The following is a 23,764-nucleotide window of genomic DNA, read 5'->3' as shown; positions in this document are numbered from 1 at the left end:
CAAAGGTGGTGGATGGGAGCAAAGTTGTATTGGAGGAAGGAAATCATACCAGATGATAATTTAAATAGAAAGGAACAAATGAAGATAACCAAAAATGATAATATGAATATTAATATAATAAACACTAAATATATACTTGCTCTTCTTTCTTTCCTCAGCTTCTTTATTAAACATAAAAGTACATAAATTAATAATTATAACAATATATTATTGAATTTATAACATAGATACAATATATATAACAATAATAATGCTAAAAGTAGAAAGCGTAAACAGTTACATAGGAGTAATGTTTCTGTATCCCACTAGAATTAAGTTAGTATAAATCTGAAGTAGATTTTGATAAATTAATATATATAGTAAACTTTAAAGAAAATGCTAAAAAAACTTTCGAAATATATACTATAAGAAATTCTTAAAGGATTAAATGTCATACTACAAAGTATGTATTGTAAACGACAGCAGTAAAGGAGGAATAGAGGAATGAAGTAGTCATAAAACATATAGAAAACATAAAGTAAAATGACAGAAATCCAACCATATTAACAATAACATGCTGGTTGTGGTAGCTAACGCCTGTAATCCCAGCACTTTGGGAGGCTGAGGCAGGCGGATCACTTGAGGTCAGGAGTTCAAGACCAGCCTGGCCAACATGGTGAAACCCCATCTCTACTAAAAATACAAAAATTAGTTGGGCATAGTGGCACATGCTTGTAGTCCCAGCTACTCGGGAGGCTGAAACGGGAGAATTGCTTGAACCCGTGAGGCAGAGGTTGCAGTGAGCTGAGATTGCACCACTGCACTCCAGCCTGGGCGACAGAGCAAGACTCCTTCTCAAAAAGCTAAACAAACAAACAAACAAACAATAACATTACCAGTAAGTGGAGTGTCCAGGCACTCCAGCCTGGATAACAGAATGAGATCCTGTCTCAAAAAAAAAGCAAATGGATTAAATATGTAATCAATCAAAGGGCAAACATTGTTAGACTAGATAGAAAGAAATAAAAACAAAAACCCTCAAGGTCTAGTTATATTCTGTCTACAGGAGACACACTTTTCAGATTAAAAAATACAAATGGTTGAAAGTAAAAGGATGGAAAAAGATATATCATACAAATAGCGGCAATACAAAAGCTGAAGGGGTTACGCTAATATCAGGCAAAATGACTATAAAGCAAATAGAAAATTCTAGGTATAAAGAAGGAAATTTTATGAGGAGAAGGGTCAATCCATCAGGAATATATAACAATTATAAAGATATATGTCAGAGCCCCAAAATACGTGAAACACAAACTTTCAGAATGAAGAGCAAAATAGACAATTCAACAATATTTGGAGAACTTTAATATTCCACTTCCAATAATGGACAGAACAAGCAAGCAGAATATCAACAAGAAACTAGAAGACTTGAACAAAACTATACACCAATCAGACCTAATAGACATTTAACTTTAGAACACCCAGTGATGGAAGAATGCAAATTCTTCTCAAGTGATGGAATATTCTCTGGGATAGACCATATATCCGGCCATAAAACAAATCTCAATAAATTTTAAAAAGATTGAAATCATGCAAGGTATGTTCTCGGACCACAATAGAATGAAATTAGAAATTAACAACAAAAATAAATTTGGGAATTCACAAACATGTGAAAATGAAAAACACACTCCTAAATAGCCAATTGACAAAAAGGGGTATCAAAAGAGAAAATTAGTACATGCTTTGAGATGAATGAAATGACAATACAACATAACAAAAGTTATGGGATATAGCTAAAGCAGGGTTGGGAAATTTAGAGCTTAAACACATATATTAAAAAAAAAGAAAGATCTCAAATCAATAATCATAACTTTCATCTTAAAACAATGAGGGTAAAAGGGGGCATAAACCCAAAGCATAAAGAAGAAAGGAAATAATCAAGGAGAGAATAGAAAAATGGTAGCGAAAACCAACAAAACTAAAAGTTGGTGCTTTGGAAAGGTCAACAAAATTGAGAAACCTTTAGCTATACTGACTTTGTTTTGTGTTGCTATAACAGAATACCCGAGGCTGGGTAATTTATAAATAAAATAGGTCATGAGTATTAGCTCATGGTACAAACGGCGGGGAAGTCGGCGGGGAAGTCGGCGGGAAAGTTCAAGGGCATGGCTGTGGCTTCTGGTGAGGTCTACTGTGCTGGGTCATAATATGGCGCAGAAGGTCAAAAGGGAAGCAGACAAGTACAAAGAGAGAAAACCTAAGGGGTATTCTGGCTTTATAACAACCCACTCTCAAGGGAACTAATCCATTCCCAAGAGAATTAATCCAGTCTCATCAGAGTGAGAACTCACTCACTACGAGAACACCACCAGGGACAGCATTGAGGCTATCACCTTTACTTGGGAAGCTGAACTGGAGGAGCACTCGAGACCAGGAGTTTGAGGTTGTAGTGAGTCATCATTGCACCACCACTCTCCAGCCTGGGTGACAGAGAGAGACCCTATATATTTTTTTAAAGAAGAATAGCACTAAGCCATTCATGAGATCCACCCCCTTTATTCAAATTCCTCCCAGTAGGCCCCACCTCCCAACACCATCACATGGCGGATCAAATTTCAACATGAGTTTTGGTGGAGACAAGCTCAAACCATATCCAAACCATAACACTGACCAATAAATAAAAGAAAGAAGACTCAAATTACTAAAACCAGCAATGAAAGAGAGGACATTAATATCAACCTTACAGATATAAAAAGGATTATAATACTATGAACATTAGGCCAACAAATTAAGACAACTTCCATGACATGGACGTATTCCTAGAAAGATGCAAACTAAACTACCACAACCAACTCAAGAAGAAACAGAAAATCACAGTAGACTTATAAGAGGTTGAATTAGTAATTTAAAAGCTACCTAAAAAGAAAAGCCCAGGCCTAGGTGACTTCACTGCTAGATTCTATCAGACATTTAAAGAAGAGTTAATACAAATTCTTCACAAACACTTCCAAAAAATAGAAAAGGAGGGAACATTTCCCAACTTATTTTACGAGGCCAGTTATATCCTGATAGCAAAACCAAAGACATTACAAGAAAACTACAGACCAATATCTCTTAGGAATATAGATGTAAAAATATGCAACAAAATACTAGCAAACTGAATGTGGCAATATATAAAAAGAATTATACACCATGGCTAAGTGGGATTTATACCAAGAATGCAGGGTTGATTTCATGTCCCAAAATCAATCAATGTAATACACCATATCTTTGGGATGCCGAGGCAGGCGGATCATGAGGTCAAGAGATAGACACCATCCTGGCCAACATGGTGAAATCCTGTCTCGACTAAAAATATAAAATTAACTGGGCGTGGTGGCATGCGCCTATAATCCCAGCTACTTGGGAGGCTGAGGCAAGAGAATTGCTTGAACCCAGGAGGCGGAGGTTGCAGTGAGCTGAGATCGTGCCACTGCACTCCAGCCTAATGACAGAGCAAGACTCCGTCTCAAAAAAAAAAAAAAATACACCATATCAATAGAATAAAGGACAAAAACATATGGTCATTTCAATAAACGCAGAAAAAGGATTTGTCAAAATTCAACACTTCTTCAAGATAAAAACAGACAACCTTCTAGGAATAGAAGGAAACTTCCTCACCTGTATAAAAGGCATCCATTTAGAATTCACATTAACATCATACTTAGTGGTAAGAGATGATGCTTTTCTCCTAAGAACAAGACAAGTATGTTTGGCCACTCCTGCCATTTCTATTCAACATTGTAATGAAGGTCTAGGGTCTTAGCTTGGGCGGCCATAATAAAATATCATAGACTGGTGGCTTAAACAATACAAATTTATTTTCTCACAAATTTAGGAAGTTCTCATTGTACTCAGGGCAAGAAAACCCTGGCCTAGGGTGTTGGCTGTTGATATGGAAATTGGTGGTCAGATTCAGGATATGTTTTGAAGGTAAAGTTTACTAGATTTGCTCATAGGGTCCAAGAGGAGAAGGTGAAGAGAGAGAACAATAAAGAATTAACATGTACATGTTTGGCTAGAGCAACCTGGTGAACCTCGGGGCTCTTTAGTGGATGGAAGACCAGCAGAGGGAGAATCAAGACTTATCTTTTTTGGCCATTTGATGTTTCAGCTTGTGAACCCCCAAAATCTGAGACAGGTCTCAGTCAATTTAGGAAGTTTATTTTGCCAAAGTTAAGAATGCGTGCCCATGACACAGCCTGAGTAGGTGCTGAGGACATGTGCCTAAGGTGGTTGGAGCACAGCTTGATTTTATATTATATATTTTAAGGAGACATGAAACATCAATCAACATATGTAAGATGAATATTGTATTGGCCTGGAAAGGTGGGACAACTCAAAGCAAAGGTGGGACAAACTCGAAGCCGGGAAGGGGCTTCCAGGTCATAGGTAGATAAGAGATAAATGGTGTCATTCTTCTGAGTTTCTGATTAGCCCTTCCAAAGGAGGCAATCAGATATGCATTTATCTCAGTGAGCAGAGGGATGAGAAGCAGGTTTGCCCTAAGCAGCTCCCAGCTTGACTTTTCCCTTTAGCTTAATGATTTCGGGGCCCCAAGATGTCTTTTGCTTTCACCAGCCATTACATATCCAAGAGATGTTCAGCAAGGAGTTGAATACATATGCCTGTAGTTCCCAGAAAGATCAGAGCCTGATGATACGAAGAGAAAGGTGGCGAGGGTGGGGGTTGGGGGGCAGTAAAGCATCCTGGGGACGCCAATGTCCACAAGTTAAGTAAAGGAGGACCAGCCAAGAAGTTTGAGAAGAATCAGCTAGTGTAGGAAAGAGAAAAAAAAAGGGAGCTGCCCAGAAAGCAAGATAGTAAAGTGTTTCAAGGTGTGTGGTAGAATGGGGCTAGGAGTCACGCTAGACGCATCGAGAAGAAATGATTGGGTTTTATCTTGCTGGTTGCTAGTGTCCCTGAGAGGGCTATTCAGTGGAAGGGTGAGGAAGGGGACTAATTGGGGTGAGTTAAGTTGAAAAGGTGAGGTAAGATAGTGGAGTGGCAACTATTTCCCTTTTTTGTTTTTTTTTTTGAGACTTAGTCTGTCTCTATAGACCAGGCTGGAGTGCAGTCGAATGATTTCGGTTCACTGCAACCTCTGCCTCCCGGGTTCAAGCGACTCTCCTGCCTCAGCCTCCCGAATAGCTGGGACTACAGGCACCTGCCACCACGCCCGGCTAATTTTTGTATTTTTAGCAGAGACGGGGTTTCACTATATTGGTCAGGCTGGTCACAAACTCCTGACCTCAAGTGATCCGCCCGCCTTGGCCTACCTTATTTTTGCTAGGATTACAGGCGTGAGCCACCGCGCCTGCAACCATTTTCATTTGACTGGTGGGGCAGTGCACATTTTGGTTTGCATTTGTATTTACGAGTGTTTGAGAGAAAAAAACTCAAATATATGTTACAAGCCTATGTGTCTGGTTCCATTTTGAAGTACTGACCTAGGATCTCGGTACCTACTGAATTTTTTTTGAGTGATAACACACACCTGAAGGTGCATAAAGTGCACCGTCTTAAAATGTACAGCTTGATCCTTTTTAAAAAAAATCATATACGTACGCCTGTGTAACTACTGTTCATATCTACATGTTGAACACATTCAACACATCCAACATAACCATAAGGTTCCTCTGCACCTTCCCTGTCTATAATCTCTCAGAAGTAAGCCAATATTCCGACTCCTATAAAGATCCATTAGCTTTACTACATGTTTCAAAGAAAACAAATGAGAACTCTGAAGGACATTTAATTGGAAAACTGCTTTAGCACATTATAGACTTACCAGTTTGCTTGTAAACGCTAACCATTTGGCGCCAAAATCCTGGGAGCTAATTTTAAGCGGTTCTTCCTCAAAGCACCGCCCCACTTTTTACACCACGCCTCCTTTTGCTCTGTTCCTTCCCCCACATTATTGGGGCACCCTAGGCGGTAGAAGAGGCGGCTTTTCTGTCATGCGCATTGTGGAGAGGCGTTCTTCCCACTTTCCCGACTTCACCACTCACTGGGATCAGACTCGTGTCATGCGCATTGAGAGTCCTCTAGACAGGCGCGGCTCGCAGCGCCGTCGTGCGCTTGCGCTGAGCAGCCCGCAAGGGCGGAAGTGGGAGCTGCGACCGGGAGGAGGGGCCGCTGCGCTCGCTGTGAGGTGGGCAAGCGGCGGAAATGGCGCCCTCCGGGAGTCCTGCAGTTCCCCTGGCAGTCCTGGTGCTGTTGCTTTGGGGTGCTCCCTGGACGCACGGGCGGCGGAGCAACGTTCGCGTCATCACGGACGAGAACTGGAGAGAGCTGCTGGAAGGAGACTGGATGATAGAATTGTGAGTGCGGTGCGGCCGGGGTCCTACGTCAGTGCCTGGACAAGACTACTTCACCCCGCGCGTTCCTCATGCAGGTCCCAGACTCCCCAGGGCTGCGCCTCCGAGTTGCGGAGCTAGCGTCCCTGACTTCTGCAGCTCCCCAAACTCCTGGGATCTGCCGCCGGCTTGGTCCCACCCCCTCGTCTCTTACCCGTAAATGTTAAGTTTCTTCTGGGGTGCACCCTCGTTTCGTTTCTGTGGCTGTGGTGCGCCCCGAGGCGCACAGTGCGAATTCGCCAGTGCGAATTCTGACATTTTTCATGACTTTGAGGCTGCGATTGGGGCGCGGGGAAGGAGGTGTCTGACTAGTGTCTAAGTAGTTAGAGTGATTCTTCACAGACTTCTACACTTATTTTCACCACATTTTACACAAAAGAATATTGAGCAAAATCTCTCCTCTCGTTTTGTCTGTCCTTAAAATATAGTCTATTTATGGTGTTGGAATTTGGGGCTTTTAAGCTTTTTAAAAATGGATTAGGTACGTTTCTTTTTTATTGTAAATGCTGAGTCAATTCAAGTCGGGTTATTTTTAAGTTTTCGTTTTCTCTTTTTCCCTTCTTTTTTGCTTTCGCTTTTTCACTCATCTCCTTTTTCCTTTGGGTGTGTTTGCAGTGTAGAGAATACCTTGGGTTGTGACTCCTAGGTCTTTGTAAATGGCATTACATTAAAAGATAATGCATTAATGTATACACTCTCAAGAGCGCCAGGTCATCATTTATTGCTCGAACGAAATCATGTGTCTCGTGTGGTGATTTCAATTTAATAATGTCTGTTCTGCAGCGGTGGGAAATAAAGTATCTGCCTTTGCTTTAGATGCTGAGTTGTTGTTGATGGTGGTATTATACATATTAGCGGTATTACTGATAATAGTAAAAGCATGATTACTGAGTATTAACTGTAGTGGACACCACTAAGCACCTTTACACACATACTATATTTAATTCCCTACAAATTCTCTGTGACAGGTGTTTTTCACATTTTACAAGTGAGTAACAAGGTACCTAAATACTTTAGTTAACCATCCAGATATTGCTGCGGCTTTCTTTGGGTCTTCAGAGTAGGCATGCAATAATTGTTGTTAGAACACCTTCTTTAAAAAGGTTCAGCTGGAAGTGGCGTAGGCTACTCAGGAGATTGAGGTATGAGGATAGCTTGAGCCCAGGGCTTCAAGAGATCGTGGGCAATGTAGCGAAATAAATAAGTAGATAAATAAAAATGAAAAGACAACAGGGTTCAGGTGAGTGTTTTCTTGTGTCAAGAATGCAACAAGGGTTGTCAAGGAGACCAGCGAAAGTGACATCCCCAAGGGAGAACCCAGAAGGCTAAATCAGTAAGTCCTGTGTTATTTAAAACAAACAAAACTGGCCGGGCGCAGTGGCTCACGCCTGTAATCCCAGCACTTTGGGAGGCCAAGGCGGGCAGATCACGAGGTCAGGAGATTGAGACCATCCTGGCTAACACGGTGAAACGCCGTTTGTACTAAAAATACAAAAAATTAGCTGGGCGTGGTGGCACGCGCTTGTAGTCCCAGCTACTCCGGAGGCTGAGGCAGGAGAATCGCTTGAATCCGGGAGGCAGAGGTTGCAGTGAGCCGAGATCATGCCACTGCACTCCAGCCTGGGCGACAGAGTGCGACTCGATCTCAAAAAAAAAAAAAAAAAAAAGTAGAACATTTATATGGAGGGTAAAATAAAGGGGAATATTCATAGTATGCATATAATCTGCAACTCTGAAATGAATTTTCATTCAAGCACCATCGAAGGCTTCAGGGGAGAGGAACTATGACAAGTGACACTTTGTTTTTCAGTCATCGTCATGAGTAACTTTAGATAGTGCCTGTAAAATAGTGTTATAAGCAATATATTAAACAATAGTTATCATGTATGTATATGCAAAATACAGTCAAGTATTACTCAAGGATATTTTTTAATTCATTATGGTCCAACTATATAAATACAGCAGTCAGAAGTAGTATTAAAGAGAACAAGACTAACAAAACATTGAGTATGAGGTAAATCCACATTGGAGCATCTATCTATAGGGTAGTAGTTTTTCTTTTTCCTTAAGTAGAGATTCTAAAGTAAGTCTTTAGAAAGCAACTGACAGCCTGGGCAACATGGCAAAAACCAGTCTCTACAAAAAAATACGAAAAATTAGCTGCGAGTGTGGGCAGGCATCTGTAGTCCCAGCTACTTGGGCTGAGGTGGGAGGATGTCTTGAGTCCGGGAGGTTGAGGCTGCAGTGAGCCCAGATCGCCCCACTGCCCACCAGTCTGGGTGCCAAAGCGAGACCCTGTTTCAAAAAATAAAAAAGCAACCGAGCAACAAAACGAACCTGAAAAAGAAGGAATCTAGAAGTTTTAGTAATAGTCTGCTCCTAATTACAAGTGAATTATCTACAGTAAATCCATTTCTGCTCAGAAGTTTTGTCATGGAGATATTTTCATTGTAATACAATTTATTGTTAGGAGCTTGGCTTTTATAGTACCAGTTTGTCTTGTTCTACAATGTCTATTTTAGGAGTTTGGTTTTCATAAAACAAGTGAAGAAAATGTGAAGTACAGAAACTATAGTTTTGTGTTTAACTGGTTTAGGTTTTATTCTTCCTGGTTCTGTTAAAAAAAAAAAAAAAAAAAGAAACAACCCTGTGCTGTTTTATAAGATAAAATACAATAAAGTGTAAAAATAAGATCCCTGGGAGATAATGAATACCAGAGGAGTAATTTAAATGCTAATATGCTTGCATTTGTAAATCCAAGGTCTTGGAAACAGGATGACCTAACTGGCCAAGAGTTTTGTTTGGCCTGCTTAGTATTTTTATGTGGGTTATTTTTTGAGGTAACAGTCTCATATAAAAATGCAGATCTCCATCTTCTTTTAATTATGAATAGCCAGCCTTAGTGTGCCAGCATCCTTTGTGGCAATCCTACTTAGTAATGGTTGCCACCTTAAGATGGAATATGTGCTTTCTTATTCACCACAGCCCAGAACACTTCTGTTTTTCCAACACTTTGCATTTGTGACTCTGCAGTGTAAATTATTAAAATTGGTAAGCTCTAACTTTGGTCCTGAACTTTCTGGTGGCCACACATTGATAGAGAAATGCAAAGGTTTTTTGAAGAGCTGTTTTGCGTGTGAAAAAATCCTGTGTCTTATTCTTAGAATTTCATTTGATTAGCATCATCAGTTCATCATTCTTGATTTCCAGATTGTTAGATCTACCCTTAAAAGTTTTTTATCTGCATAAAATTAACCACCTTGTCGTCTTCAGTGTTTTTATGTAAAATATTCTTCATAAATTATACATTTAAATTTTTTATCCCAAGATAAATAGTCATACTAATGTGCTTAACTTTTTTTAAAAAAAAAAATCTGTATTTCTTAGTTACGCCCCGTGGTGCCCTGCTTGTCAAAATCTTCAACCGGAATGGGAAAGTTTTGCTGAATGGGGAGAAGATCTTGAGGTTAATGTTGCAAAAGTAGATGTCACAGAGCAGCCAGGTACTGTAAGTCTTTGGTTAGTTTTGTTTCTTTGCTGTTTGGGTTGATATGTTTATCCCACTTTCTACATTACATAGTCTTAATTCTACCTTTCATTAGGTTTTCAAAACCTAACAGTCTGCAGCTAGTTAACCTGACTTGTGCACCTCCCTCATGGGGGCTCAGTGTGCAATGGTTGCAAAATGGAGATTCCCTAGTTGTGTAAACACCTCATTCCTTGAAAGCATTGCTTTAAGGGTTCTTGAAGACATTACCCTCTTTTTATCCCTCCCCATATAACTGCCTCTGATTTGTTTTTCTTTGCATCCCAGGCCCCAGACTAGTATGTAAGATGTCTTTGAGGAGTCCTAGAACACTGTGGTTCAGGTGAACATTGGCCAAGCCACATTTGCATCCATACCAGGCTTCAGAATAAGGAGCATGCGATTGAGTGTTTTTCTAGAGTCAAGGTCACGTTCCCTGACAAAAGAAGATCTGAATCTCTGAAACTGAGTTTTAAATTTAGTACCTATGATTTGAGGATGTGGGCTTCTGAATATAAAGCCCTCGTGGTTGTGAGGTCAAGTGCATTCCTGACTTGGTCCCTGGACAAGTGACAGGTCCTGCCCTTAAGGAGGTTCCTTCCACAGACCAACCTCATCTTACCGTTCTCAGTAGTCACACTACCCTTGGGTTCTTGGCTACCCCATCTCAAATGGTAATAAGTAATATTTATTGAGCGCTTGCCTGTTATAGCACTCTTCCAAGTATCTTGTGTTTATTATTTAATCCTTATACAACCCCATGAAATATGTAATGTCCCCATTTCACAGATAAGAAAACTGAGGCACAGGTCAATTCTCTATAATATCAGTGCTTGACACCTGGCTAATAATAAATGTTAGCTGCTTTTATTTTTGCCTGTCTTATGAAAGATTCACATTATTTTCCATTTTTAGCAGTACCATAAACTGCCTTTGTTTGTTGAATGTCAAGTGCAATTCCATTTGATTTTAGATCTAAGAACCTACTACCTTGTGCTCTCCCAAGACTTATTACTACTAGTCTTAATTTTGACAGTGGTATAAATAATGAAGTGTTTTTGTTTATTTAAAAACATATTCAGTACTCTAGTTCTACATACTTTTTAACTGAGATAATGTGCAGTATTGTGTTTTTTAAAGTTGCTTTAAGTACGTAATTCACTTTTAAATTATGTATTACAAAGCTCAACTATTATGTATAATTTCATATTCTTTCCTATTAGTATGTATTTAAATAATTCAAAGTCACCTTTTAAGTAGTCAGTGATTGGCCCATGTAAAACCTGCTGTGTGTTCTTTATTTGTAGGACTGAGTGGACGGTTTATCATAACTGCTCTTCCTACTATTTATCAGTAAGTATTTGAAGATTCTCAATTATGGAGAAAGATGCATTATAGTGTAATCAGAAGTAGTAGGCCTCTAGCTTGGATCATGTTGGAAGAGCTGAGGTAATCTCATTATATTCAGCAGGTGTTTTAGAGGGCTTGTTTTGCTTAGTGTTATCCTAAGTGCCTTTAGGAAGTTGAGTGATGTATGAAACAGTCTCTGTTCTCAAAGATTTACAGTTGTTTTGAAAGTGATGTTCTTGTGAAATGTTGTGATCCTCTTTAGCGTGTTGAGTCATTATGAGTCCAAAGTAGTGGTGAGTCCTGTAGGAAATTGCGTAAAGGAGAAATCACAGTTACCTGGATTGATTCCCAGAGAATATGGGGTTTAAATGAAACCTTGGAAGTAGGATTTTAAGAGTGCAGGGTAAGCATTTTATTCTGAGGACAATCTCATAAACAGTCATTAACAGGAACATGATATGTCCAAAAAGTAGCTATGAAAGTGCTGTTGTACAGCCTTGGGTACAGTAGTAGGTGACAGTTGGGTGATAAATCAGAGTGAGGAAGATTATGTAGTCTTCAGTGTCAGGTCTATTAGTTTGGCTTTATCTTCTTATTTGGGGGTATGAAATCTCAAGTCTGTGTACCTGCTGTGTACCCTAACATCATGTAGCTGGTAGGTTAAATATCAGGAGGTACTGAAAACAAGTTGACACTTCTTTGTGTTTATAGCTTGCTTTTCTTTGCCCTTTTTTCTTTTTTTTTTCATGTTTTTAAAATTCACCCCACTCCCTTTACATTTATGTAAATTTCTGTTCTCTGTCTCCATAAGAGCTTCTGTCCTGCCCTTCTCATTCAGTCCTTTTTCCCACATGCCCCTTCAGTCTCTCCCCTTTCCTTTTCACTTCTTAGTGCCTCCTGACCTTATTTGGAATTTCCTGCCCTTTTTCTTTTAGTCAAAATTGTTTACCATGTCTTTTCTCCTATTTCCTGCCTGTCGAAATCCTACCTATGCTTCAAAGAATAGCTCAGGACACTTCACAAAAACTTTGTGTTTTGGGGTGGGGGGCTTCCTCGTGGTCTTTACCTCTGGGTGAATAAAGGGTCTCTTAACCCTTCTTAACAGGTCCCTAGTAGGGAGCCGATGAGTTTTTGAGTTAGATGAGTTTTTGCACTTAAAGATGTTGGAGCCAAGAGAACATTTATGACTCTGACAGAACTTTCTACATTGGAAATGGGAAGGAGGAAGTGGATCTAAGGAAGGCTGCAAAACTGACTGTAAATAGTCACTGAAATGAGAGGAAAGGAAACACTGTACCAAATGCCTCCAGTGATTTAAAGCAGGGTGGCTGAGGTGATGCTATTATAGCCAAAAGTACTAGAAAAATGCCTTAAAATTTTAAGTTATAGATTAACAGCTAATAATTACTATGTGCCAAGCACTATTCTAATACTTTTTATATAATTCTTTTAATATGTGTATTACACATAAAGTTTAAAAGTACTTTTCTGAGATTTATCTACTTACTATATTTCATAGTTTTATTATTTGGTAGAATAACAGTAATTTTTTAAGACTTATCATTTAAAAAAATGTAACCTCATTGTTAAATTGGGGGCTAAAATGTCATGAGTAGGTAAATAGTATAATTTGCTATTAATACTTGTACATTGCTAATGCTTTTGAATGTTAGAAGTGACTATAAAGTGAGGTGAAAAAATAGCAAAATAAATATTAAATTATTTCTCAATGCTGGATGATATTTAATTCTGATTCTCTTTAGTTGTAAAGATGGTGAATTTAGGCGCTATCAGGGTCCAAGGACTAAGAAGGACTTCATAAACTTTATAAGTGATAAAGAGTGGAAGAGTATTGAGCCCGTTTCATCATGGTTTGGTCCAGGTTCTATTCTGTAAGTATGAGGGCTTTTTTTCTTACCCATTTCATAATTAATTGGAACAGATAATTATATTTTATGTAAAGCATTTCATACTCTTTTTGTTTCTTGAGCTGTTAAGGTGTATCCACATTTATTACACGTTCTTTTTTTTTTTTTTTTTTTTTAATCTAAACGAAACCAGGACCAGGTGCAGTGGCTCAGTGGCGTGATCTTGGCTCACTGCAAGCTCTGCCTCCATGGTTCACGCCATTCTCCTGCCTTAGCCTCCCAAATAGCTGGGACTACAGGCACCCACTGCCACGCCCGGCTAATTTTTTTGTATTTTAGTAGAAATGGGGTTTCACCGTGTTAGCCAGGATGGTCTCGATGTCCTGACCTTGTGATCCACCCGCCTTGGCCTCCCAAAGTACTGGGATTACAGGCGTGAGCCACCATGCACGGCCTACATGTTTGATCTTTTTAGTTTGACCTTCTAAGTCAAACAGTTTCATGCTTCTTGAGTTAGAGAAGACATTTTATAGAAGTAAGTTGTACACCTTTTCAGGAATATTGTAGCTTGCTAGATTTGGTCACATGTATCATCAAAAACTAAATGCCCCTAAGGTTGTTCACAACATAATGGGTAAAGCTATCACTCGAGTGTAACAATTTGAATGAGTAGGCTCAAACTTGTACTCATGCTATCTCCAGACTTCAGTTTGTTTTGTAATGTTCTGTCTCCATAGAGACTGTCAAAAATTGCTGATACCAACTAAATTACATAAACTTCGACTCTTGATGTAAAGCGATTGAATTATGTTTGGTTGGTTATTCCACCTATCTGATAACTTCTTATATGAATAGTGTGTATAAGCGTTGACCATAATAGTGTGCCTAGGCACTGAGCTTTATAGATATCTAGAGGGTAGATGAATTTCTTCATGGCAACTGGCAATGGAGTGATAAGGATTGGAAGTAGCAAGCATGCTTTCTGCTTTGCTGTTGGGGTACAAGGCCTCACTGGTAATGTGAGAGACCTCTGGTAATAGTGAGTTTTGCTGAGGTACCATGGACTGATCCCGTGTGGCCATCTGTATCTTCCTATCCTCTTACCACACTTACCTTTGGAGGATAGGGAGTTGACACAGTAATCCCATAAGAGAAAAATTCTCTAGATTCTGGGAATGGGAGAAAGATCAGCCTGTCAACACTCACCCATTGAACTACCATGCCCAACTCAATTTTGGATCCTACTGTTCCTGAAATAAATTACTGCAGACTACAGTGAGGCTATACAGTGCTTTATATTTCAGTTCCTTGTTTCTCTTCTCACTTGGCTTTTAAACAACAGAAGCAACATGATTAAAGTACCTTTCTATGTCGACTTAAAAGTATAACTGATTTTTGTTCTCTGAAATCTCATCTCATAAATGAATCTTGTCCTTTTCCAGTAGAAGAAAGTAGTTGCTTGTAAGTGTATTTTCAAGCTGCTATAATTGGGAACTCACAGACCTTTCTTATTTCTGAAGCATGCCTTTTTAAAACTGGCCATTTAATTATGTAAAATACTAATTTTTGCTTATATGATGACTTAGCATTTATTTACCTATGTAATTTGTATATCATTAAAAGATGTCAAACTAATGCTCTTAGAAATTTTAATTAATTTCAATATAAAAGAGGAATAGTTGTTAAGTAGGAAGAATTGGCTTGACAATTGTTTCTAGTCCTTCCTTGAGCGTCCCTTTGGTCATGCTTTAAAGGCTTTTAAGGGTGAGTAAGAGTTGCCTTTTCCAACTGGTTTCTTGGAACTTGTAACCCTTTACTCAGTGTATTGGAGAAATGATCAGATGAAAGACAAAATATTAACATCAAAACAGTGGGAGAAAAGGAAAAAGTTACTGTCAAGTATGTTTATTTACGAGGCTGTCACATGGTAGTATCAATTTAGAAACAGTTTTCATGAACAAGCCTTATTATAGGCATGAAATCAGTGATGTATCTCTAGTCTTGATTAACAGCAATAAAATCTGTCATATTGGGGAAATTATGGAGTATAAAATAGTATATATAGACAAAGCTGTGTATGTTATTCAGTTTTTTAATCATCTCTTTTATTTTTAGGATGAGTAGTATGTCAGCACTCTTTCAGCTATCTATGTGGATCAGGGTATGGACTAAAATATTTTTATCTTAAACATTTATACCACTATCACTTTAACAAAAATGAACAGATTTTTAGTTTTTTTTTTCTTTTCATTTTAGGCTTGCCATAACTACTTTATTGAAGACCTTGGATTGCCAGTGTGGGGATCATATACTGTTTTTGCTTTAGCAACTCTGTTTTCCGGACTGTTATTAGGACTCGTAAGTATTTCATTTTTGGAGTGCTAGGAAGAAAGATATTTAAAAATGTGGTAATTTAAAATAGTTACATTAGCTGTGGCATATATTCTACATTCAGATTTCTTACAATTTTTATTTTTACAGTGTATGATATTTGTGGCAGATTGCCTTTGTCCTTCAAAAAGGCGCAGACCACAGCCATACCCATACCCTTCAAGTAAGTATATTTTAAAATGTTTATCTTTTATTCACTATAGTCCTATTCATTTCTGTAATCACAATCACATTTCACAGGTTGCTCTTCCAGCTTAGAATTCTAACTGTGGATTGTTGGTCTTTATCAGCTATGGCATAAGGGAAGGTAGAAGAAATGTATATTTCGTGTAAGAATGTAGCCCAGTGGATTTTGAACACTGTTATTTTCTTGACTCTTATATTATGGGGAATTTTAACATGGCATATAGCATGTAGCTATTTAATAATATTTATTTGGTGTCAATTTATAAGTGGAATATATTCTACTCTTGAAGTCTTTCATTAGTATAGTGGCCGCCACAGTTGAAGAGTATTCTTTGAATGCCAGTCAATTGTAGGTTTTTTCTGGTAGGATATTAGGAAAAGCAATCCCTATGGTTGATTTAGGGTGTCACTGACACTGAACTGTACTACGGATCAATTTAAATAATTACAAGCATTTACCAGTCTTGTAATTGTACTGTTAATGGAAGTGTTTATATTTGCAGTTCTTAAAGAACTTTTACTTATCTGTTACCTCATTTGCCTTTTAGCCATTCTGTAGTAGAGTGCATAGGTGATACTGCTCCCATTTTGTACTTGAGGAAACTAAGGTTCACAGTCACACAGAAGTGACAAAGCTTAGTGTTTAACTAAATCAGACTTGTGGCCTGATACTCCTTCATTTATGATATCTTTTGTTTGTTTGTTTGTTTTCGAGACGGAGCCTCGCTCTGTTGCCCAGGCTAGAGTGCAGTGATGCGATCTCGGCTCACTGCAACCTCCACCTCCCAGGTTCAAACTCTTCTCCTGCCTCAACCTCCTTAGTAGCTGGGACTACAGGTGCGTGCCACTACGCCCAGCTAATTTTTTGTGTAGAGATGGGGTTTCACTGTGTTAGGATAGTCTCAATCTCCTGAACTTGTGATCCGCCCGCCTCGACCTCCCAAAGTGCTGGGATTACAGGTGTGAGCCACTGCACCCGGCCATGATGTCTTTCTTAACTTAGGGCTTATTGAGATCAAAATTTCCGAAATGAAGTCTATGGAGATTAGATTTATAGTGTACCTTGTCCTTTTATACTGGTAGTTCATCTTTTCATTTCTTAGATAGTTGCATTGATACTAAAAAGGACATGCATAGGGGAAGGAATCATCTTATCCAAAAAGGGCCACTGATGTCTAGGAAAAAAGCGTAAGCACAGATTACTTAAAAGACAAATGTATTATTAGGTTTAAGATTTTTGAAGCGAAATGAATATAAAATGTTTACTCACCAACTTTTAAATTGTGAATAAAACGTAAGATTTAATTTAGTAGATACAAAAGATACATATATAAAAGTAGTTATACAGATGGTCCCTGACCTACAGTCATTCAACTTAAAATTGACTTTACGATAGTGCAAAACGAATATGCGTTCAGTAAAAACTGTACTTTAAATTTTGAATTTTGACCTATTCTGGGCTACTGGTATGGAGTACTTTTGTGATGCTGGGCAGATTAGGTTAGGTTAGGTGTATTAATGTATTTCAACTTATGTAAGGATAGGTTAGTTGTATTAATGCCTTTTTGACTTATGATATTTTCAACTTATGATTTATCAGGGTGTAACCCCATCATAAGTCAAGGAGCATCTGTATTATGTTTGGTTTTCTTATATTCTGTCTTCACCCTCACATAAATCATATAGCCTTCAGAAAGTCTGTAGGGTGATCAGTGTGCAGCTAGTATTGGATCCCATAAAGGTACCAAAGTATGTACTAAGTCATGTGATGTGCAGGCTGTTATTGCCACTGTTGCCAGATCGTCCTCTCGTCTCCCAAGAGTTTACTTTGGTAGTCTGCATAGATTGATTTCTCTGAGGATGTAGGTGTTGGAGTCTAAGTCATCTTACCACTTAGAGCAAACTTGAGAGTGTCTGAGACTTGCCTGGAGAACTTGTTGAAACAGATTACTGATTCCCCCCACTGGGTTTTGGACTCAGAAGTTCTGTATTGGGGCCAGGAATTTCTTACAATTCCCAGGTGAAGTTGATGTTGCTGGTCTGAGGACCACTATTTGAGGACCCTTGTCTTAGAGAAAGTGGTTACCAATAGGAAAATCTACAGGCCCCGGCACATGAACTTACTTGTCTTTTGGTGTTGACCGTACAAACTTTTCAAAAGAATACTGACTCTGATAGAATCCTTTCTGTGCAATACTGTGGAATACATAACTAGTGTGCACAAAGAAGTAAGTGTTCGCAGACAAGAAGGGCAAGTCAGTGAATAGGCACAATTTTAGCAACTTTAAAAGAGTTGAACCTAAGGAAATGACAGAGATAATACTCTACCTCTTTTAGGAAGTTACAAGGGAATTCATTTCTTGGAAATGAAATTTTTAAAATGACTTGGTTAATTAATGTCAAGCTACTTAAGTTTTTCTGTCCTCTATTATAATCCACTGTAAAAGTCACTAAAGAAATCTTTACCTTTAAACATCTGTTAATTTGGAGGGATTGAAAGGCATAAAGTAAGGGTTTTTTGAATGCCTTTCCAAATCATTCAAAAAGAAGGCAAGCATGGTCTCTGAGCCAGAGAGATCTGATTGGGCATCCCAGCTCTACCACTTAATAGCAAAGCAGTATGACAGACATTTTGTACCCTCTGAGCATGTAACCTCCTTTGTGAAATGAAAGTAATTATACTTGCCCCACTGGATCATTATGACACTTAGGAGATAGGTATGTAATGCTCACATTATCCTAGTTATTAACATATAATAAGCATTCAGTAAGTAATCACTATGCATATGATTGTGTAATTTATTTTTCTTTAGTAATACAACTGATATTAATCCAGACTTTAAAGTGATATTGCCATGCCCCTTCCATGATGGAACACATGATTTGAGTTGTTTTCCAATATGTGTGCTTGTCTTGATTTTGAGTTGCTAGGGGTGCTAAAGAAACCCAACTCAATCTACTGTTAAGCAAAATTGGAATTTATTGGTTTATGTAGCGATGGAGTCTGAGGTCAGGGTTGACTAGATCCTTAAGGCTCAAATGATGTTGTTAAGATGCTGTCTCTGAGTTACCCAGTTCTCCACACCTTGACTTGTTCAATTCTCAGTTGAGTGCTTTTTAGAATTTTTTTTTATTTTTCTATTTTTTCTCTGCTCACAAGGGCATCTGGATCAACTTGGCCCTTTCCAGTCACTAGCGTAAGGTGGTTAGAGAAAACTAGTCACAATCTAAGAATAAGAAGGACATTCATTTTTTTTTCTACACCCACCTCTTTTTTGGAGAAATTCTGGTGCACTCCGCTGGTGTAGAGGTCTCACTTTTTGGAAACAAGGGTTCCGCAACCTTGACACTATTGACGTTTTTGGCCAGATGATTCTTAGTTGTGACGGACTGCCTTTTATACACTGTTGAATATTTAATAGCATTCTACTTACCAATAGCACTGCCCTTCTCAGGTGTGAAAAGCAAAAATATCTCTAGACATTGTGAAGTGTTCCTTGTGGAGGGGGGAAACTCCCTTGGTAGAGAACCACTGCTGTAAACTAGTATTCACCAGGACCACCTGGGGTGTGGCATAGGGAAGGGGCTGTTAGCCCAAAATGAAGATGGATGCCAGGCAGACTAAACAACAGATTGTTCATTACTGGTAATTTTTCCCCATGGTTTGTTCTGCTTTATTAACCCACTCCTTCCTTGCGGGTCCCCCCACCCTGGCCCCACCATTCTCGATTGCCTAGGATTGGGGGCAGTCTGAGATCATTGAACAGAGTAAAGCTCTTTGACCCAATTCTGTCTCCTGTATCTCACCATGGTGTTCTCTAAGTTTAAGTTAACTAGCAGCTGGCCATAAAAAACATCGAAAGGGTGTGTATGTGTGTATGTATGTATTCATTGAGATGTACACTTAAGATTTTTACATTTTACTGTTGTAACTATATTGTAATAAAATACTATATATGGGGGATGAGTAAGGGGAAGCACATTTATAAGACCAGAAGAAGATATGGACAGAAATACAACCTTCAACTGTAAATGTGTGATTTCTGTTCCCCTGGGAACTGAAACAAGGATACTGACTTTTTGACCAGAAGATTAATAGCAAATAAGTATGAGATAGTTTTTTTTTTTAAAAGCCAGTCAAATTTAGCAGTAGGGGTTATCACCGTTAGTGACAGTAATATTAGTAAGTTCTGATAACCTACTACCATTGGACCAACAAGTTCTTTTTAATGCTGTATATTTTCGTGCAACTTCCATATTGACAACATTAATGCTGATTCATTAATTTCAGTTCAGTTTATAAATAGGTGGGTAATTAGAATGACTTTGATAACTAAAATGGCTCATACCATTTATATTTTTATAATATTCATAGTTTTTTGGATCTAATCTTGAATAACTTTTTCCTTTTGGAAATCCAAACATGATAAATTTATGCCAAAGCAGTTTTTGGGCATATGAGACATTGTATCTTGATTTTACTCTAGAGCAAATCTAATACATCTACAAAAATACATTTTTGGTCTTTGTCTTTAAGAAAAATTATTATCAGAATCCGCACAACCTTTGAAAAAAGTGGAGGAGGAACAAGAGGCGGATGAAGAAGATGTTTCAGAAGAAGAAACTGAACGTAAAGAAGGAACAAACAAAGACTTTCCACAGAATGCCATAAGACAACGCTCTCTGGGTCCATCATTGGCCACAGATAAATCCTAGTTAAATTTTATAGTTAATATTATGATTTTGATAAAAATAGAAGATTGATCATTTTGTTTGGTTTGAAGTGAACTGTGACTTTCTTGTATATTGCAGAGTTCAGTCTAGATTGTCATTAAATTGAAGAGTCTACATTCAGAACATAAAAGCACTAGGTATACAAGTTTGAAATATGATTTAAGCACAGTATGGTGGTTTAAATAGTTCTTTAATTTTTGAAAAATCATGCCAAGCAATAAGATGTATGTATCCTTGTTTAATAATAACCTGTTTCAAGTCTGAGTTTTGAAAATTTACATTTCCCAAGTATTGCATTATTGAGGTATTTAAGAATATTGTTTTAGAGAAAAATATTTCTCATTTGATATAATTTTTCTTGGTTTCACTGTGTGAAAAAAAGAAGATATTTCCCATAAATGGGAACTTTGCCCATTGTCTCAAGAAATGTGTATTTCAGTGACAATTTCGTGGTCTTTTTAGAGGTATAATCCAAAATTTCCTTGTATTTTTAGGTTATGCAACTAATAAAAATTAATTTTTATTAATTACAGTTACATTAATTACAGTTTTCTACACATGGTAATACAGGATATGCTACTGATTTAGGAAGTTTTTAAGTTCATGGTATTCTCTTGATTCCAACAAAGTTTGATTTTCTCTTGTATTTTTCTTATTTACTATGGGTTACATTTTTTATTTTTCAAATTGGATGATAATTTCCTGGAAACATTTTTTATGTTTTAGTAAACAGTACTTTTCTGTTATTTCAAACTGAAGTTTACTGGGAGAGCCATCAAGTTGAACAATCTGTTGTAATTTAAAATTTTGGCCACTCTTTTCAGATTTTACATCATTCTTGCTGAACTTTAACTTGAAATTGTTTTTTTGTTTGTTTGTTTTTGAATGTGAAGGTGAACATTCCTGATTTTTGTCTGATGTGGAAAAACCGCGGTATTTTACATTTTGAAAATTCACAGAAGCTTAATATAAAACAAAGTTTGCATTCTACTCAGGAAAAAGCATCTTCTTGTATATGTCTTAAATGTATTTTTGTCCTCATATACAGAAAGTTCTTAATTGATTTTACAGTCTGTAATGCTTGATGTTTTAAAATAATAACATTTTTATATTTTTTAAAAGACAAACTTCATATTATTCTGTGTTCTTTCCTGACTGGTAATATTCTGTGGGATTTCACAGGTAAAAGTCAGTAGGATGGAACATTTTTGTGTATTTTTACTCCTTAAAGAGCTAGAATACATAGTTTTCACCTTAAAAGAAGGGGGAAAACCATAAATACAATGAATCAACTGACCATTATGTAGTAGACAATTTCTGTAATGTCCCCTTCTTTCTAGGCTCTGTTGCTATGTGAATCCATTAGATTTACAGTATCATAATATACAAGTGTTCTTTAAAGGCCTCTCCTTTAGAATATAAAATATTGTACCATTGAAGAGTTTGGATGTGTAACTTGTGATGCCTTAGAAAAATGTCCTAAGCACAAAATAAACTTTTCTAACCACTTCATTAAAGCTGAAGACCAGTATGATTTCTAGTTGCTTTTTGAAGGTATGCTTTTTTACTTTGTATTTAACGATGTTCAGATGAGTAGTTGTGTGTTACTATATATGTACTTGATACGTGTAATCAAACGACTGCTTCTTTTGCTATTGAGATGTCTAAGGACAGTAATGCTCATTAATCAAGCATTTTTTTTTTTAGTGTTCTAGTATATGTGACATTGCCAATTTTTTTATTAGAAAATATGTGACCAGAAAGATTCTACAGAGTAAAAAATCAAAGCAAAACAAAAACCACAAAAAGACCCCTGTACTACAGAAAATTTAAAGTTGGCTGAACAGATAGGGTCTTGAAATTTCAGGCAACATGTAATCTCACAGGTCTTAAAGATTGTCACTGTAGACCTCTGAGTAATTAATTTTCAGTTGGTAGCAGGCTTATAGAAACTCTTTGGGATTATTTACAAATGGTTCAGGAAGGAATAAGGGTAAAGTAGAAGTAATATCCTGGAGAATTCTGGGCCACCTACCCACTATAATCAGTTCAGCTCTACTACTGAAGTATTGTAAAATCTGATCTCTAGAGGAAAATACAGTATTCTACCCTACGTTGTGTAAATTCTTAATGATTATCAGAAAAACTGAAAAAAGTTTTAATGAAGAATTCGGCTACATCTAACAGCTGCCATTTACCGAGTACCTACTGCAGCTTTGTTGTTTTCCTGTATTTATTCATTTAGTCCTAATGACGACTGCAAGACAGGTAAGCATTGCACATCTTTCAGGTGAGTCAGCTCAGAGGTGTGGTACAAATAGGTAAAATTTAATCTAATTCTTGCTCCAAATCTTTTTTTGTTTGCTTTTGTTTTTGTTTTGTTTGGTTTTTCTTCAGTATGGGTACATGAAATTCAACATTCTCTTATTTTGGTCTTTTTTTTTTTTTTTTTTTTTGAGACAGAGTTTCACTCTTGCCCAGGCTGGAGTGCAATGGCATGATCTTGGCTCACTGCAACCTCCGCCTCCTGGGTTCAAGCGATTCTCCTGCCTCAGCCTCCCAAATAGCTGGGATTACAGGCATGTGCCACCGTGCCCGGCTATTATTTTGGTCTTAAAATTTCACTCCTATCAGAGTATAGGAGTGAATAAGTGCTATTCATAAATAACCATAATTATTCAGTATTTGCAGTCTCGTGATATTGGTTATTGCATGAAGTAAGCTATTGCAGTAAATGATGCGTTAGGAAGCAATTTTCTCTCGTCAGTTGTGTCCTTATTCAGCCTTACACACAAAAAAAGGCATAGTTCTGGACTTAATTGTGATGTAATTAAAATTATTGAGTGAACATTTTGGCTCATATTTTATGACATTGCAGTTCATCCCCATGGTCAGTTTAAGGTAGAGTTCTTACAATATATTACTTTCAATATAGGTATTTTGTTAATAACAATTTATTTCGGTTGGACTTTAAATGAGTGGTTTTACTGAGTGATTGCATGATGCTATAAATAAAATTTTAATTGAATATCATTGGAGATTTAGATAGGTTGGTACTGCTTATCTAGCAACTTTTGTATTTGTGAAACCATTAAAGCTAGAGTAACAATAAATTTAAGTTGGAATTTTGGTAATATGTAAGTAGCAAGGTTAGATTATATACTTGAACAGGTATAACATATCCCCTTTTTTCTCTATTTATTTATTTTTTTGAGACGGAGTCTCACTCTGTCGCCCAGGCTGGAGTACAGTGGCATGATCTGGGCTCACTGCAATCTCCGCCTCCCGGCTTCATGCCATTCTCCTGCCTCAGCCTCCCGAGTAGCTGGGAC

The 23,764-nt window shown here is 37.6% G+C and overlaps 1 protein-coding gene across 1 annotated transcript; it reads left to right on the top strand.

Moving 5' to 3' along the window:
- The first annotated feature begins 6,047 nt into the window (after positions 1 to 6,047).
- On the top strand, positions 6,048 to 23,465 carry TMX1 (thioredoxin-related transmembrane protein 1). The gene is made up of 8 exons (XM_011999740.1): positions 6,048 to 6,341; positions 9,765 to 9,880; positions 11,211 to 11,256; positions 13,017 to 13,145; positions 15,237 to 15,282; positions 15,378 to 15,479; positions 15,603 to 15,675; positions 20,236 to 23,465. The coding sequence occupies exons 1-8, from the start codon at positions 6,190 to 6,192 to the stop codon at positions 20,412 to 20,414; spliced, it is 843 nt and encodes a 280-aa protein (XP_011855130.1). The 5' UTR covers positions 6,048 to 6,189; the 3' UTR covers positions 20,415 to 23,465.
- The last annotated feature ends 299 nt before the right edge of the window (positions 23,466 to 23,764 follow it).

This window comes from Mandrillus leucophaeus, unplaced genomic scaffold, assembly GCF_000951045.1.
Source record: "Mandrillus leucophaeus isolate KB7577 unplaced genomic scaffold, Mleu.le_1.0 Scaffold60, whole genome shotgun sequence".
NCBI lineage: Eukaryota > Metazoa > Chordata > Mammalia > Primates > Cercopithecidae > Mandrillus > Mandrillus leucophaeus.
This window is presented reverse-complemented; position numbering and strand designations above follow the sequence as displayed.

Coding starts and splice junctions, on each gene's coding strand:
- TMX1 (XM_011999740.1), top strand. CDS start 6,190: ATGGCGCCCTCCGGGAGTCCTGCAGTTCCCCTGGCAGTCCTGGTGCTG. Junction 13,146..15,236: donor TTTGGTCCAGGTTCTATTCT/GTAAGTATGAGG, acceptor TTTTATTTTTAG/GATGAGTAGTATGTCAGCAC. Junction 15,480..15,602: donor CCGGACTGTTATTAGGACTC/GTAAGTATTTCA, acceptor TTATTTTTACAG/TGTATGATATTTGTGGCAGA.